Source organism: Oratosquilla oratoria, chromosome 7 (assembly GCF_046742065.1).
Source record: "Oratosquilla oratoria isolate Oo_2021 chromosome 7, ASM4674206v1, whole genome shotgun sequence".
NCBI lineage: Eukaryota > Metazoa > Arthropoda > Malacostraca > Stomatopoda > Squillidae > Oratosquilla > Oratosquilla oratoria.
Window position 1 is genome coordinate 83,725,913 of NC_134783.1, and position 15,520 is coordinate 83,741,432.

Sequence of the window (15,520 nt, forward strand, 5' to 3'; positions counted from 1 at the left end):
TTCTTAGTTTAATTTTCATTGGTCTGTGTGTGTTTTTTTTTTTTTTTTTTTTTTTTTTTTGTATGTACCCATCCTGTGTAAGTCATCAATTTCCTTATCCAGATTCTGTCCCTCGTCTTGAACCACTTTTAGTATCTCCTTCGCAATTTCTTTCTCTTTTTCTTGTTGGTATTTAGGGGGAAAAAACCTTTGGTTTATGTATGTATGTATGTATTTATGTACATTGTGTTTTTCATTGATACCATAAACCACAATGTATTTCTTTTTGTCCACTGTGTCTCTCACCCAATTTTCCTTTTCTTTGATCACCTTGATCACTGTTTCCTCTGCATTCTCTTCTACCTGCTGCTGTACTATTTCTTTGAATGGGAGTTTTTGATTTTCACATTCCCTTTTCCATTTATTTTTTATTTTGTTCAGATCAGTCTCTTTGATTGATTCTTCCATCTTTTCAGTTCCTTCTTGTAATTGTTCTTTAACCTCTTTCTTCAGTTCTTCATTTGTATTTCTAACCTCATTTTCCTTTCTTTCATTTTCCCTCTTTATTGCACTTAGTTCACTTTTTAGCTCGTTTAATTGTCTTAGTATCACCTCGTTAGTTGTGCATAAATTGGATACTTCTAGTTGTAAAGCTTTATGGTGTAATTTTAATTCAATCAATTCATCTGCTAAGTTGTTAATTTCCCTATCTCTTATTGCTCTGCTAATCCTAATATCTCTATCAGTGTCCAAGGTTTTATCCATTATTTCCCCTTGCCTCCTAAATCTCGAGAATAAATCCTCACTGACGTACCGGCTAGTTGTCTTTGGAGTATCATTTAGACGTTTTTTTTTCATATCACTCCCAATGGGACTCAATTCTGGATACATCCAGTCCTCTCTTGGTTGATTTGTTAATCCTTAATTCTTCTTTGTTACATTCAATATTGTGCTAAAACTATTAATCTAAGAACTGGACTGGATACATACCTTGCCGGTCCCACGAAAACATATTGTTTCACCCCGAAAATTACAACAAGGCATTTTTCCTGTTATAGCAACAATGCGCTAACTCGGAACTTGGAGCTAGCTTTTGACACCTTCCTCTTCGACTGCTTACATGTGTTTGAGATGAGGTGTCTGAGAAGTATGATAGGGGTTACTAGGCTGGATAGCGTGAGAAATGAGGAGGTGAGGAGGAGAACGGGGGTGGAAAGGGAGTTGGGAGATAGGGAGGATGAAAGAGTATTGGATGGTTTGGACACATGGAAAGAATGAAGAAAGACTAGTAAAAGAGGTGTGGAAGGAGTGAACATGAGTGGGTGACCTTGGATGAGATGGATGGATGGGGTTAAAGGGGTTTTAGGAAAGAGGGGAATGTCTGTTGAGGAAGGATGGGAGAGGATAGAAGATAGAGGGGAGTGGAGAATGGTTGTATATAGATGATGTTGTGATGCATGAGGTGGGATAGGTGGGGGATGGGGGGTGAGGGAGTATGTATGAGAAAAATTTGACACAGCCCGAAGGGATTTCTCTCCATCTTATTTTCTGTGTGAGGGGACAGAGAGGGGGTTGCCGATTTAATGAAACGGCCTTGCTGTGAATGTGTTGTGTCTTGTGACACTGCTTCTAACCCAGGACAGTGGACAAGATGTAGGGATGACCTGTCATCCAGGAGGTGCCAAGATATGAGGGAGGGGAGTGGAGTGTGATAGGGATGGAATGGGTGGGAGTGGTTTTTATGCCTTTGCTTTTTGGCTACCTCCCTTATAAGAAAAAAAAAAGCCTTTGGTATATGTATGTATTTTTTTTTTTTTTTTTTGCATCCAAGCTATTAATGGACCAAAATGTCTTCTGTTGGCATGTTCTTCCTTTGTAATGAAAGGCTACAAAATCTACACACACTAAAAATAATCAATATCACACAAGAAAACCAAGCAAGATTAGAGTAGGATTGACAGGTGAAACAAGATGTTAGATGAAGCTTATATGAAATGACATTTGAGTTTAAGTTAACAGGAATGACCCTTCATCCATGAGATGCTAAAGTGGGAGAGGCAATGAATGGGTTTCATATGGATGTGGGATGTTTGTAGGGTGGGTGCATGCTATGGTCTGGTCGCTCATGTTATGATAGGAGAAGGCCTTTAGGTAAATATAATGTAGATGTCAAATAAATTTATTTATCGCATATTTTAATAGTAATGATCCTTTTTTATTATTTCATACAGGGCAAAATGTTTGCTGGAACTGTGAAGGTGTTGGATTCTACCGTCATCTTCCCTGCACTGCTGCAAATTTTTCACCTGATGGCTCCCTGGTAGCTGCTGGGTTTGGAAGTGTGCTGACCTTTTGGGTTCCAGAAACATGTCAACTTAAAGGAACTTTATCTCAGCCCTTCCTGAAAGAAAATATCTTGTATGTATCACTTGGTTTTAAAATTTGCTTACTATAGACTTGTAACTTTGATTGTGAGATGGTAAAATAGTATAGAAAAGTTATTGCCAGGAGTCAAAACTATACATAGATACATGAAATACATATATACATCATGTGTACATATATACATACATAAATAACTTGTAACATATACATACATACATACATACACCAAAGGCTTTTTCCCCCCTTGCAAGGGAGGTAGCCAAAAAGAAAGAGGTATAAAAACCATTCCCACCCATTCCATCCCTAATACACTCCACTCCCCTCCACCCTCTACCCTTCCTCTTATCTTGGCACCTGTATGATGGGTCATCCATGCATCTTGTCCACTGCCCTGGGTCAGAGGCAGTGTCGCAAGACACAGCACATCCACAGCAAGGCCGCTTCATTAAATCAGCACCCCCCCCCCCCTCTCCGTCCCCTCAAGCAGAAAAGGAGAAGACGGGGAGAAATCCCTTTGGGCTGCATCAAATTTTTCTCACACATACTACCTCACCCCCCATCCCCCCACCCATTCCACCTCATGCATCACAACATCATCCATAAACAACCATTCTCCATTCACCCCTATCTTCTTTCCTATCCAGTCCTTCCTCAACAGACATTCCCCTCTTCCCCAAAGCCCCTTTCACCCCATCCATCCATCTCATCCTAGGTCAGCCCCTCCTGTTCACTCACTCCACATCTGCTTTCCATACCTCTTTTACTAGTCTTTCTTCATTCTTTCCATGTGTCCAAACCATCCCAACACACTTTCATCCACCCTATCTCCCAACTCCCTTACCACCCCTGTTCTCCTCACCTCATTTCTCACTCTATCCAGCCTAGTAACCCCCATCATACTTCTCAGACACCTCATCTCAAACACATTCAAATTCTCTTCCTCTCTTATGTTCCATGTTTCTGCCCCATACAGTGCTGTTGGCACAATCACTCCTTCATACAATTTCCTCTTAGCCTCCATTCCCAAATGTCTATTCCTCATTACACTTTTTAATCCACCAAGGCATTTACTCACTTCTCTCAATCTACATTCTACCTCCACCTCCTTTCCACCCTTCCCTACCACATTTGCACCCAAGTATCTAAAATTATCCACTTCCTCCAGTCGCTCTCCCTTAATGCTCACTTCCAGTCTACTGCCACTTTCACTCCTTGTACATCTCATCACCTTACTTTTACCCACATTTATCTTCAACTTTCTTCTTTCACACACTCTCCCAAACTCTGTCACCAACTTCCTCAATCCCTCCTCTGATCCTGCTACAAGTGCAGTGTCGTCTGCAAACAACAGCTGGCTCACCTCCCACTTTTCTCCATTTTCTTTAAACATCTCCAATCCCTGACCCACCACCCTTGCATTTACCTCTCGCACCACCCCATCCATGTATAAGTTGAACAGCCAGGGCGACATAACACATCCCTGACGAAGTCCCACCTTTACATGAAACCACACTTTTTCTCCATTTCTAATCCTGACACAAGCTCTACTACTCTCGTAAAAACTCTTGACAGCTCCTAGAAGCTTTCCTCCTATCCCATATATCTGCAAAACCTCCCAAAATGCCTTCCTGTATACCCTGTTGTAAGCCTTTTCGAGATCCATAAAAGCCCAAAAAACATCCTAGCTTTTTCACGTATCTGTCTTACCACAAAAATCTGATCTACGCAACCTCTACCCATCCTAAATCCACACTGTTCCTTGCCAATTACTCCCTCTGTTCCTCTCCTAATCCTCTCAATCAAGATCCTCCCATAAGCCTTCCCAACTACACTTAACAAGCTAATCCCTCTGAAACTACTACACTCACACTTGTCCCCTTTTCACTTGTAAAGTGGAACTATACAGGCACTCCTCCAGTCCTCCAACACTGTACGCTCTCTCCAGCAAACATTAAATAACCTCACCAGCCAGTCCACCATCACTGTACCTCCTTTCTTTAGACATTCTGCATGGCATCCATCCAGACCAGGTGCCTTACCTGCTCTCATCATCTTAACAACTGCCTTCACTTCATCCTTCCTAATTTCTCCTCCTTTTTCCTCACTCATCATGGTCATTTTCTTAGCACTTCCTACTGCAACTATCTTACCCTCCCTATCCCTCACATTTAGCAACTCCCTAAAATACTCTGCCCATCTTCCCCTTACTGCCTTCTCTTCCATTATCATCTCTCCATCTGCACCATTTACCCTTTCTTCTCTACTTGACTCACCTCCTCTTCCTCTCTTAATTTCTTTCCAAAACATCTTTTTATTACTTTCAAAATTTTCTGTCATAAGCTTACCCCATTTCACATGTGCTCTTCTCTCTGCCTCCTTTACCTTTTTCTTTACTTCTCTTCTCTTTTCTCTGTACCTCTCATATGACTCCCTCATCTTATTTTGTAACCACTCTGTGAAAGCTTGCTTCTTCTCTTGTACAACCTTCTTTGTTTCCTCATCCCACCATTCACTACCCTTCCTTCTATTTCCTTCCGTCCCTCTTGTTCCACACACCATCTTTGCACACTTTGTGACTCCCTCCTTGAACCATCCCCATTCCTCCTCCACTCCTAGCTCTACTTTATCCTTCACTCCCTCCCACTCCTTTCTCAGCTTCTTGTACTTCTCCTTTTCCTTTTCATTTAAAGAGTTCACTCTAAGCACCTCCCTACCTTTTGTCCTTTTCCTCTTTCTCCATCTATCCTCCACTCTCAACTTCCCTTCCACCAAAGAATGATCTGATATTCCCCCTCTCTCTCCCCTTAGCAGAAGTACATCCTTAACTCTTCCTATCATACTTCTATCTACCACTACAGAGTCCATTAATGCTCTATCTACCACCCTTCCATCCACCACCCTCTCCCATATGTACTTATGCTTGACTTTCAAAACACTGTATTTGCTATCATCAACTCTCTAGATACATCTCCACCATCAACTCTCCACTACGATTCTTGCCTGGAACTCCACATTTCCCAACCACTCCATCAATTGTTTCATTTCCTACCCTAGCATTAAGGTCTCCCAATACTACTACATTGACGTTCCTCCCTAATCCCTCTTTGCACTCACTTAAATCTATCCAAAAGGCCTCCCTTTCTTCTACACTCTTCTCACTACCAGGCCCATATGCACTAACAAAAAGCCACATCTCCTTTCCCAGTTTCACCTTCATCCACATTATCCTTGAAGAAACCTCCTTCCACTCCACTACATGTTTACCTATCTCTTCACTTACTAGTATAGCCACCCCTTCTCTCCCTCGCCCTCTCTTCACTCCTGAGAACCTCCCAACTACACTCCCAAACTCACACTTGCCCTTTCCTCTCAACTTAGTTTCACTCAAAGCCAACACATTCATCTTTCTTCTCACAAACATACTACCTATCTCTTCCCTTTTACTCTCATCTGTACCACATCCACGCACATTAAAAGACCCAAACCTTAGGGTGCTGGTTGGAAAACTCCTAGACCCTCTTATGCCTTTACTTTTTTTAGGAATGTCCCCTGTGGGGCTACAGGGAGAAAGATGCCTGGTCCCAATCCCTGTACTGTTTTTCTCACCTCTTACGATCCAAGTGGAAATACTTGGTGGAAGGATTCTTTACCCCCCACCACAGGGTAGGCGAAACAAGGAAATTAAATTCAGAGAAATGTTACAGGACAGCAACAAGGGGTTGGGGGACAGCATAACGGAGGGATGGTCGTAGTATAATAAAAGTTTCATAATTTCTCTGTGAGCAGAGTCCTCCTCTATCACAAACAAAATGATGTGTGCCCCATATAGACCCTAAAGTATCAACTGCATGCTACTTTACTATAACAACATGCAGCCAATACCCCAGACGGAGTAACATGTATTGTGAGATATTAGAATAGCATGGAAGAAATAATTCTAGGGAGACAAGAATGTACATACATAGCACACATTGGCATACATGTATGCATGAACATACATAGATACATGCATGCATGCATGCATGCATGCACACATACAATGCATAAATACCAAAAGGCCTTTACCCTTTGTAAGTTGGAGGTGGCTGAATCAAAGCAAACACCCACAATCCACCACCCAGTTGATGACCCTTCCATCTAGCACCTTATGGATACTGGGTCATCCCTGCCACACTGCTCAGGTCGAAAGCAGTGCAGTGAGATGCAGCACCTCCTCAGTGAGGCCTGACAACTGGAGCTTATGTATCCCAACCTCTTCATTATATGGCAACCCCCTGTCCGCATTCACATGAAATAATTTACTGAGCAGATGAGATCATTCCTTCAGGCCACATAATTTCTTCATCCATTTAGAAACATTCCATTCACTCATAACTTGGGCACTTTCTTTTATTTGCTTGACAGATATTCCTCTTGCATTCAGTGCCCCCTTCACCACATCCAGCCACCTCATACTTGGTTTTCCTCTGAAGTTTGTTCTATCCATTTCTACTTTCCACTTTTTTTTTTTGCCTTTCTCCCTTCATTCATTCTTTCCATATGCCCAGCCCTTCTTAACACTTCTTAATCAACCCAATCCAACAACTCTTTCCATCCCAGCTATGTCTTGCCTCCAAATTTCTCACTCTGTCCATCCTTGTAACACCTAATCTTTTCAAATGCATCATGTCAAACACAAGATCTCTCTTTGTGATGACAATATGGTTTAATGCCACAAACTCCCCCTGTTGGGAGGCTAGAATGGTGCTCCTTTACAGAGGACTTTGTAGCTCTTTGTGTTCTTTAATCTCTCTTTGTGCCTCCTTCAAAATCTAAGTCTTTGATCCATACTGTTGTGGATGCAGTCACTTCCTCATAAAACTTTCTCATTGCACATACATATATCAAAGGCTCTGTGTCCAGCCTAGGCATGACCCACCCACCTTTCTCCCATCCAGTACCCATTCATTTTCCTTTTCATCTTAGCTCCTTGTGGATGAAAGACCATCTCTTTTCCCCACCCACTGCCTGGGTCAACCATTGCAGCAAAACGCAGCACCTCCACAGCAAGGCCCAACAGCTAAATCTGGTTTACCTGTACTGCTTCATTATGTTGTGACCCTTCTCTCTTTTCCACTCACCAAATACAGGGCAGACAAGAAGAAATGCCTTCAGGCCATATCATTTTATCATCCATTCACAACTACTCCACTCACACCTATCTCTTGCCCTCTCCATTTCCTTCTCAACAAAAATTCCCTTTATACCCAAGGCCTCCATTACTCCATCCAACCATCCCATTCTCAGTCTTCCCCTCAAGTTGACCATATAATGAGGAAGTAAGGGTAAACCAGATCCATCTGTCAGGTATTGGTGTGGAAATGTTATATCTTGCTGCATTCCTTTGTTCCAGGATTGTGGCAGGGGTCAAGGATTACCCCTCATCCATGAGGTGATAGATAGGAAAGACAATGAATGAGTTTTTGAATGGTTGGAAGGGGGTGTATACTTTGACAGCTATCCTTCTTAAGGGGGAAATGTCCTTATGATATTGGTAATCTTGTAATGGGGGATTATAACAGTGCCACCATCTTCATTGTGTTTTATAAAAAGCAATTAATTAGTGTGGATTGAGGGAACCAGGGATCTATATTTTTCACATGAAGTCAAGGAAAAATATACTTTGAAATGGGCAAATCTATTGTAAGGTAGATTGAGGCCTTTGTGTGTGTATGTATGTATATATATATATATATGTATATATATATATATATATTATATATATATATATATATATATATATATATATATATATATATATATATATATATGTATATTGTTAAGCTGGTAATCTGCTCCATGTTGGGCAGCCAGTTAGGCGGGTTGAAGGCAAACTCCGGTGGAGATAGAGTTGGTTTATTTAACAATGCATGTTGGGTGCCAGTTGGGGGGGGGGGGGGTTTGAAATGGCGAGGGAGGTGACAACTGTGTTTCAAGTTGTCTGCTTGTGAGGGAGCATAAAGAGGGTGGGAGGCAAGGAGCAGGAAGCCAGGCTCATGTATGGTGCTTCCAGGCTATCTGAATCTTCGGGTATTGGTCCATTCTTTATGTACACGGGCAGGTCATGACCTTTGCTCCTAATTTGCGTGAGGTCATGTGTGCTGTGTGGGAAGTTAGAGGTAAAACATTCTGATGCTGGTGACTCACAAAGACAGAGGGTAGGCGTTCCTCGATAGATCCATTGTTCCTGTGTTACACGAGTGGCTGAGGTGCAGGCCAGCATTGCTGGCTGATGCTGACATTGCATGTATTTTTCTAAAGGAGGCTTTGTCCCACCCATGGGCCTCAAGGAAGCTCTGGGTCATGTCATAGCTGGGTAGATGTGAGTGTGTTCCATGGGACTGTATGGGGGTCAGTTAGGTTGTGAGATGCCGAGAAGAGGAGGCGAGGAAGTGAGGACTGGAGTAAGGACTGGTGAGTGAGGACTACTCCTAACACACCCCCATAGAAGTCAAGGCTGGAAGTGAAGTTGTGTTGAGCCGCAACAAGAAATCATCAAGGGAGTTGTCCTCATGATTGGGCTGGAACTTGAAGGCAGGGATGGAGCTGGCCCTCAGACTGCAGGAGTAGCAGCATATGGCAGTCCATTTGCCACAGGGATGACATTGAAGGGGTTGGTGCATTTTAGGAGGCTGCTCAGGGGATCTCATACCTTGAATGTGTCCTGGGATCATGTACAGTGGCATTGGACTGTGGTTACAAAATTTCCCTTAAAAGATAGACACTTGAGAATGGTTGTGGCTGATGGGATGTTAGGCCACTCAGGGCATCTTGGACTTGACAGTTGATGTTGCTTGCTAGTTATTAGCTTTACTGGAGTCGAGGTGCGGGACCTTGTGATCTCCGTCAAGCGTGTGAATGGGTCATAGCTCATGTTCTCAAAATGATCTAGTGGCAGTGGCAGTAGGCCACGAATATACCTGTGGTAGGCCAGAGAGTAGGCAGTTGGCAGACCTGGCAGTCAGCAGTGGCAGATGGCAGACCTGGTAGGCAAACTGGCAGTCATGTGAAGGTAGATACCTGTGGTAGGCAAGAATGTAGGCAGGTGACCTGGCAGTCGGCAGACCTGGCAGACAGCGACGGCAGTTGAGCTGGTGGGCATGCGCACCACTCACTACCCTTCCTTCTATTTCCTCCCATCCTCCTTGCTCCACACACCATCTTTGCACACCTTGTGACTCCCTCCTTGAATCATCCCCATTCCTCCTCTAATCCTAGTTCTTCTATATCCTTCACTCCCTCTCACTCCTATCTCAGCTTCTTGTACTCCTTTTCTAAGTACCTCCCTACCGTCTGTCCATTTCCTCTTTATCCTCTCAACTTTCCTATCACTCTCTCCCCTTAGAACATGTACATCCAAAACTCTTTCTACTCTTCTCCTGGTTACAATTATATAGTCCTATAAAACCCTATTTACCACCCTTACATCCACCACCCTCTCCCATGTATACTTCTGTTTGACTTTCTTCCTAAACACTGTATTTACTGTCATCAACTCTAGACACATTTCTACCATCATCTCTCCATTACAATTTTTTCTTGGAACTCCACACTTCCCAACTACTCCATCTATTGGTTCATCTCCTACCCTAGTGTTAAGACCTCCCAATACCACAACATTGACATTTTTCCCTGAACCTTCTATGCACTCATTTAGATCTATCCAAAAAGCCTCCCTTTCCTCTACACTCTTCTCACTACTAGGCCCATATGCACTTACAAAAACCCATATCTCTCTTCCCAGTTTTACCTATTAACCTTGAAGAAACCTCTTTCCACTCCATGACATGTTTACCTATCTCTTCACTTACTAGTATAGCCACCCCTTCTCTCCCTTGTCCTCTCATCACTCCTGACACCCTCCCAACTACACTCTCAAACTCAAACTTGCCCCTCCATTACAACTTAGTTTCACTCAATTCCAACACATCCATCTTCTCACAAACATGCTACCTATCTCTTCCCTCTTACTATCATCTGTACCACATCCATGCACATTAAAAGACCCAAACCTTAGGGTTCTGGTTGTAAGACTCCTCCCAGACCCTCCTATGCCTTTCCTTTTGTTTAGGAATGTCCCCTTTGGGGTGTGCTACAGAGTAGGATGCCTAGTCCTATCCCCATTCTGGTTTTGTTGCCTTTTACAACTCAAGTGGGAACACTCGGTGACAGTTTTCTTCTTCCCTACCACAGGGTTTGGTAAAAAAGGAAATTAATATTCAAGAAGTGGTACAGGACAGTATTAACAGAGGGACAGTTGCAGTATGATAAAGTATCATCATTTATCTATGAATAGAGATGTCCTCTAACACAGACAAAATTATGTGTGACTCTGGTCCATAGGGGCACCCCATATAAATCCTAAAGTATCAGCTGCATGCTACTGAGCAGCTTTTAACCTTGCAGTAACATTCAGCCAATACCCAAGATAAGTGGATAAATAAGTAGATCGGAATTATTTTCTATCATACTATTTGTATGTAAATTGTTTTCTTTGTTGCAGACAAGTAGAATATGGGCAGAAAGACTGCAGCAGACTTATTCTTACCCGCACAGACAACTGGATATGTGCATGGGACCTTTTCAGCCTATCCCTAAAGTGGAGAGTCAATATGCCCAGCACTTGTATAGCAATGGATTCCTTGTCTTCCTATATGGCAGTATTTTCTAAGTCCCAAGATGGTATGTATGGATTTAATTATGTCATTGATTTAAACTATGTTAGTCTTAAATTTTTTGTTTATGATATAATGAATGTAAGGGTTTGAGGCCTTTAGTGGGTATTGTTACAATCAAGTGGAAGAGAGGTTAAGTAGAGCAGATGGACAATTATGGCTGTGTGTAAGGTGAACATGAACAAATTATTTTAGAGAGCTGTTATAGTTGGTCTTTACCAGACTGGCTGAGCAGTCCTGCCTCCCTGAGGAATGCCATGGCTGGAACCGAAGCTACTCTCAGGGATTGGTGCCACCTGTGTAAGGGCAAGTGGAAGGCTGTTTGGCTCCCAACTCTTGGGGTTGGGGGTGGGGGGGAATCTCATGACAATGATGCTGCCACACCAGGACCTTGGAGAGTTGTTGAATGTGGAGGAGGATAGGAATTGGTGTTAGCAATGGGAGGTGTTAAGAAAATGATGGTGATGGAGAAATAAAAGATGAGGTACAAGTAGTTCTGAAAATGAGAGCAGGTAAGGCACCTGGGTTAGATGGGTATTATGCTGAGTGAAGAAGGGAGGTATAGTAATGGACTGGCTAGTGAGGTTGTTTAATGTGTGTAAGGGAGGGTAGAGTACCAGAGGACTGGAGGAGTGCATGTATAGTTCTTCTTTACAAAGAAAAAGGGGACAAATGCGATTGTAGTAGTTTTAGAGGGATCAGGAGAGGAACAGAGGGAATAATTGGTGAGGAGTAGTGTGGATTTAGGAAAGATAGGGGTTGTTTGGATCAGATTTTTATTGTAAGGCAGATATGTAAGAAAGCTTTAGTAAATGGTAAGGATGTTTTCTTTGGTGTCTATAAATTTGGAAAAGGCTTATGACAGGAAGGCACTGTAGTAGCTGTTGCAGATATATGGGATTGCTGAAAGCTGTTAAGGGCAGTAAGAGTTTTTATGAGATTAGTACAGCCTGTTAGATTTGGAAATGGAGAGAGTGAGTGGTTTGAGGTAAAGGTGGGGCTACATCAGGGCTGTATCATGTCACCATGGTTGTTTAATGTGTAGATGGGTGTGGTGGTGTGGGAGGTAAATGCAAGGGTAATGGGCAGGAGACTGGAGATACATACATATACCAAAGGCTTTTTCCCCCTACATGGGGGGTAGCCACGAAGAAAAAGGCATAGAAACCACTCCCACCCGTTCCATTTCCTATATATTCCACTCCCCTCCACCCTCCTCCCTCCCTCTTATCTTGGCACCTCCTGGATGATGGGTCATCCCTGCATCCTGTCCACTGCCCTGGGTCAGAAGCAGTGTCGCAAGATACAGCGCATCCACAGCAAGGCTGCTTCATAAATTCGGCAACCCCCCCTCTTCGTCCCCTCATGCAGAAAAGGAGATGGGGAGAAATCCCTTCGGGCTGCATCAATTTTTTTCTCATACCTCCCGGCCCCCCACCCACTCCCCCTCATGCATCACAGCATCATCTATACACAACCCCTATCTTCTGTCCTCTCCCGTCCTTCCTCGACAGACATTCCTCTCTTTTGTAATGCCCCTTTCACCCCATCCATCCATCTCATCCTAGGATGCCCCCTCATATTCACTCCTTCCACCTCTGCCTTCCACACTTCTTTTACTAATCTTTCTTCACTCATTCTTTCCATGTGTCCAAACCATCCTAATACCCTTTCATCAACCCTATCTCCCAGTTCCCTTTCCACCCCTGTTCTCCTCCTCACCTCCTCATTTCTTACTCTATCTAGCCTAGTAACCCCTATCATACTTCTCAGACATTTCATCTCAAACACATTCAAACTCCTTCTCTCTTCCTCTCTCATGTTCCATGTTTCTGCCCTGTACAATGCTGTTGGTACAATCACTCCTTCATATAACCTCCTCTTAGCATCCATTCCCAGATGTCTATTTCTCATTACACTTTTCAATCCACCAAGGCATTTACTCGCTTCTCTCAATCTACATTCTACCTCCACCCCCACTCCTCCCTTTCCTGCCACATTCGCACCCAAATATCTAAAACTATCCACTTCCTCCAGTCTCTCACCCTTAACCACTTCAATACGGGACTTAAATCTCGCGGGCAGCAGCCAATGCCAGCCGTACGACGTAACGAAATAATATTCGCATCATAAAATATAGTCGCCGCTTATATCGATCGTTCTCTCTTTCACCCGCGAATTTTGAAAACCACAGAGAATGGGATTAAGGGCGCATTTGGGAGAATGTAAAAACACAGGGGCGACTACAATAAATATAATCAAGACGCCGATATGGCAGCGTCGCGAATCCACTTGCTCCTCATGACGCCTACGTGTGCGGCACCGTATGGAAGGGGTTAATGCTCACTTCCAGCCTGCTGTCACTCTCTCCCCTTGTACATCTCATCACCTTACTTTTACCCACATTTATTTTCAGCTTCCTTCTTTCACACACCTCAAACTCTGTCACTAACTTCCTCAATCCCTCCTCTGATCCTGCTACAAGCGCAGTGTCGTCAGCAAACAACAACTGGTTCACCTCCCACTTTTCTCCATTTTCTTTAATCATCTCCAACCCCTGACCCACTACCCTTGCATTCACCTCTCGCACCACCCCATCCATGTGGAGATGGTTAAAGAAAATAGAAACACATGGGAGGTGAGTCAGTTGCTGTTTGCTGATGACTGTGGCATAGTCGGAGGGGGTTAAGGCAGTTAGTGATGGAGTTTGGGAAGATGAGCAATAGGAGAAATTTGAAAGTAAATGTGGGTAAAAGCAAGGTGATGAGACATACAAGGGGGATGACAGAAAGTTGGAGACAAATCTTAATCCCCACAGAGTGAGCAGTATGTGTTGTATGCCACAATTGTTTTATGAATTGAGTGTTGCGGCATATGTTGTATGCCACAATTGTTTTATGAATTGAGTGTTGCGGCATATGTCGTATGCCGCAATTTAAAAAATTCGCCAAAAATAGACATTACATTGAGGGTGAGATCTGTGGTAATAACCAAGTAGCCCTATTCATTGGCTATTAACTACAACCAAAATTTTTTATTTATTGACAACACTGGCAACCCTGGCAGCAATTTTTCGGGGGTAACTTGGGGTATAAAATTGGCCTTTAGGACATAATTTAGGTGATTCTGGTGTCCAAAAAGAAGTATGAGTAGGTGAAGTTGTACTTCGACAGGCAGGTGCTATTTAGTTCGTATTCAGACGTCTAGAACTGGTCATTTTGCAATGCCAATTTTTGTAATGCGTAATACAAAATATGGCTGGGCAATAATGGTGTGGTGGATGCTTACTAAAACATTTACCAAAACAATAAGAAACATCACAATCACCTATCCTCCATGAAATTATAAAAAAAAAAAAGATACAGAAAAATCAATTTACCCCCTAACAAAGTGATAAATATTTGCCAAAAAATCCACAAAAACTATATATAAACACGTTTTCTGTAAGTGTTAGACTATTATGGGTGACTGTGCATTGACTTGAAACATCATAAATGTCAAATTCCTTTACTCTCTGAAATTTTAACAAAGCTTCCCCAAAAAAATACGGGGCGTGGTCGTTCAACCTGCGTGAGGAGTGAAAGTCTACAGATTTTCTACCAAACTTTGGCACACATATCTCGACAAAATTGACCCAGTTTCTCCACTTCTAGGCTAAGGTGAATCAAAATAAGCAAGATTTGTTGGTTTTACATAATTTTGAGTTGATTTAAGAAAAAAAAAAAAAAAAAAAAAAATGGCTCCGATGCTGGGGGTGGGGGAAGTATATACAATACTTGCCCGACAACATATGGGTTAAAGGTAAGAGGTGGAAGTGGATAGCTTTAGGTATTTGGGGTCATATGTGGTAGGAAAGGGAGTGGTGGTGGAAGTAAATTGTAGATTGAAAGAAGGAAGTAAATGCCTACAGGGTGTTAAAAAGTGTCATGAGAAATAGGCATTTTGGAATGGATGCAAAGAGGTGGTAGTATGAAGGGGGGATTGTACCAACAACACCATTGGTGGAAGACTAGGAATTTAAGACAGAGAGGAAAAGTCTAAATGTGTTTGAGATGAAATGTCTTAGAAATGTGATAAGAGTTACAAGGTTGGATAGAGTAAGAGATGAAGAGGTGAGGAGGAGAGTGGGAGTTTAAGAGGAGATAGATAGAGCTGATGAAAGAGTATTGGGATGGTTTAGACACATGGAAAGAATGAGTGAAGATTAATAAAAGAGGTGTGAAAGGGAGAGGTGGATGGAATGAACTTCAGGGGATGACTAAGGGTCAGATGGATGGATGGGGTGAAAGGGGCTATGAGTAAGAGGGGAATGTCTATTGAACAAGGGAGAAGACAGGTTATAGGGGTGAGTGGAGAATGGGTGTTGATAGATAATACTGTGATGCAAGCATGGCAGGGGGTGGAGGATGGGGGTAGGGAGTGGTGTGTGAATTATGTTTTGA

The 15,520-nt window shown here is 42.8% G+C and overlaps 1 protein-coding gene across 1 annotated transcript in view; it reads left to right on the plus strand.

Annotated features, from left to right (window-relative positions):
* Positions 1-15,520, plus strand: part of l(2)05287 (WD repeat-containing protein l(2)05287) — a 62,252-nt gene that overhangs the window by 29,845 nt on the left and 16,887 nt on the right. Inside the window, exons 11-12 of the mRNA XM_076188496.1 lie at positions 2,211-2,397; positions 10,907-11,085. Of these exons, the coding sequence (XP_076044611.1) occupies positions 2,211-2,397; positions 10,907-11,085 (366 nt within the window). The remainder of the gene's footprint in view (positions 1-2,210; positions 2,398-10,906; positions 11,086-15,520) is intronic.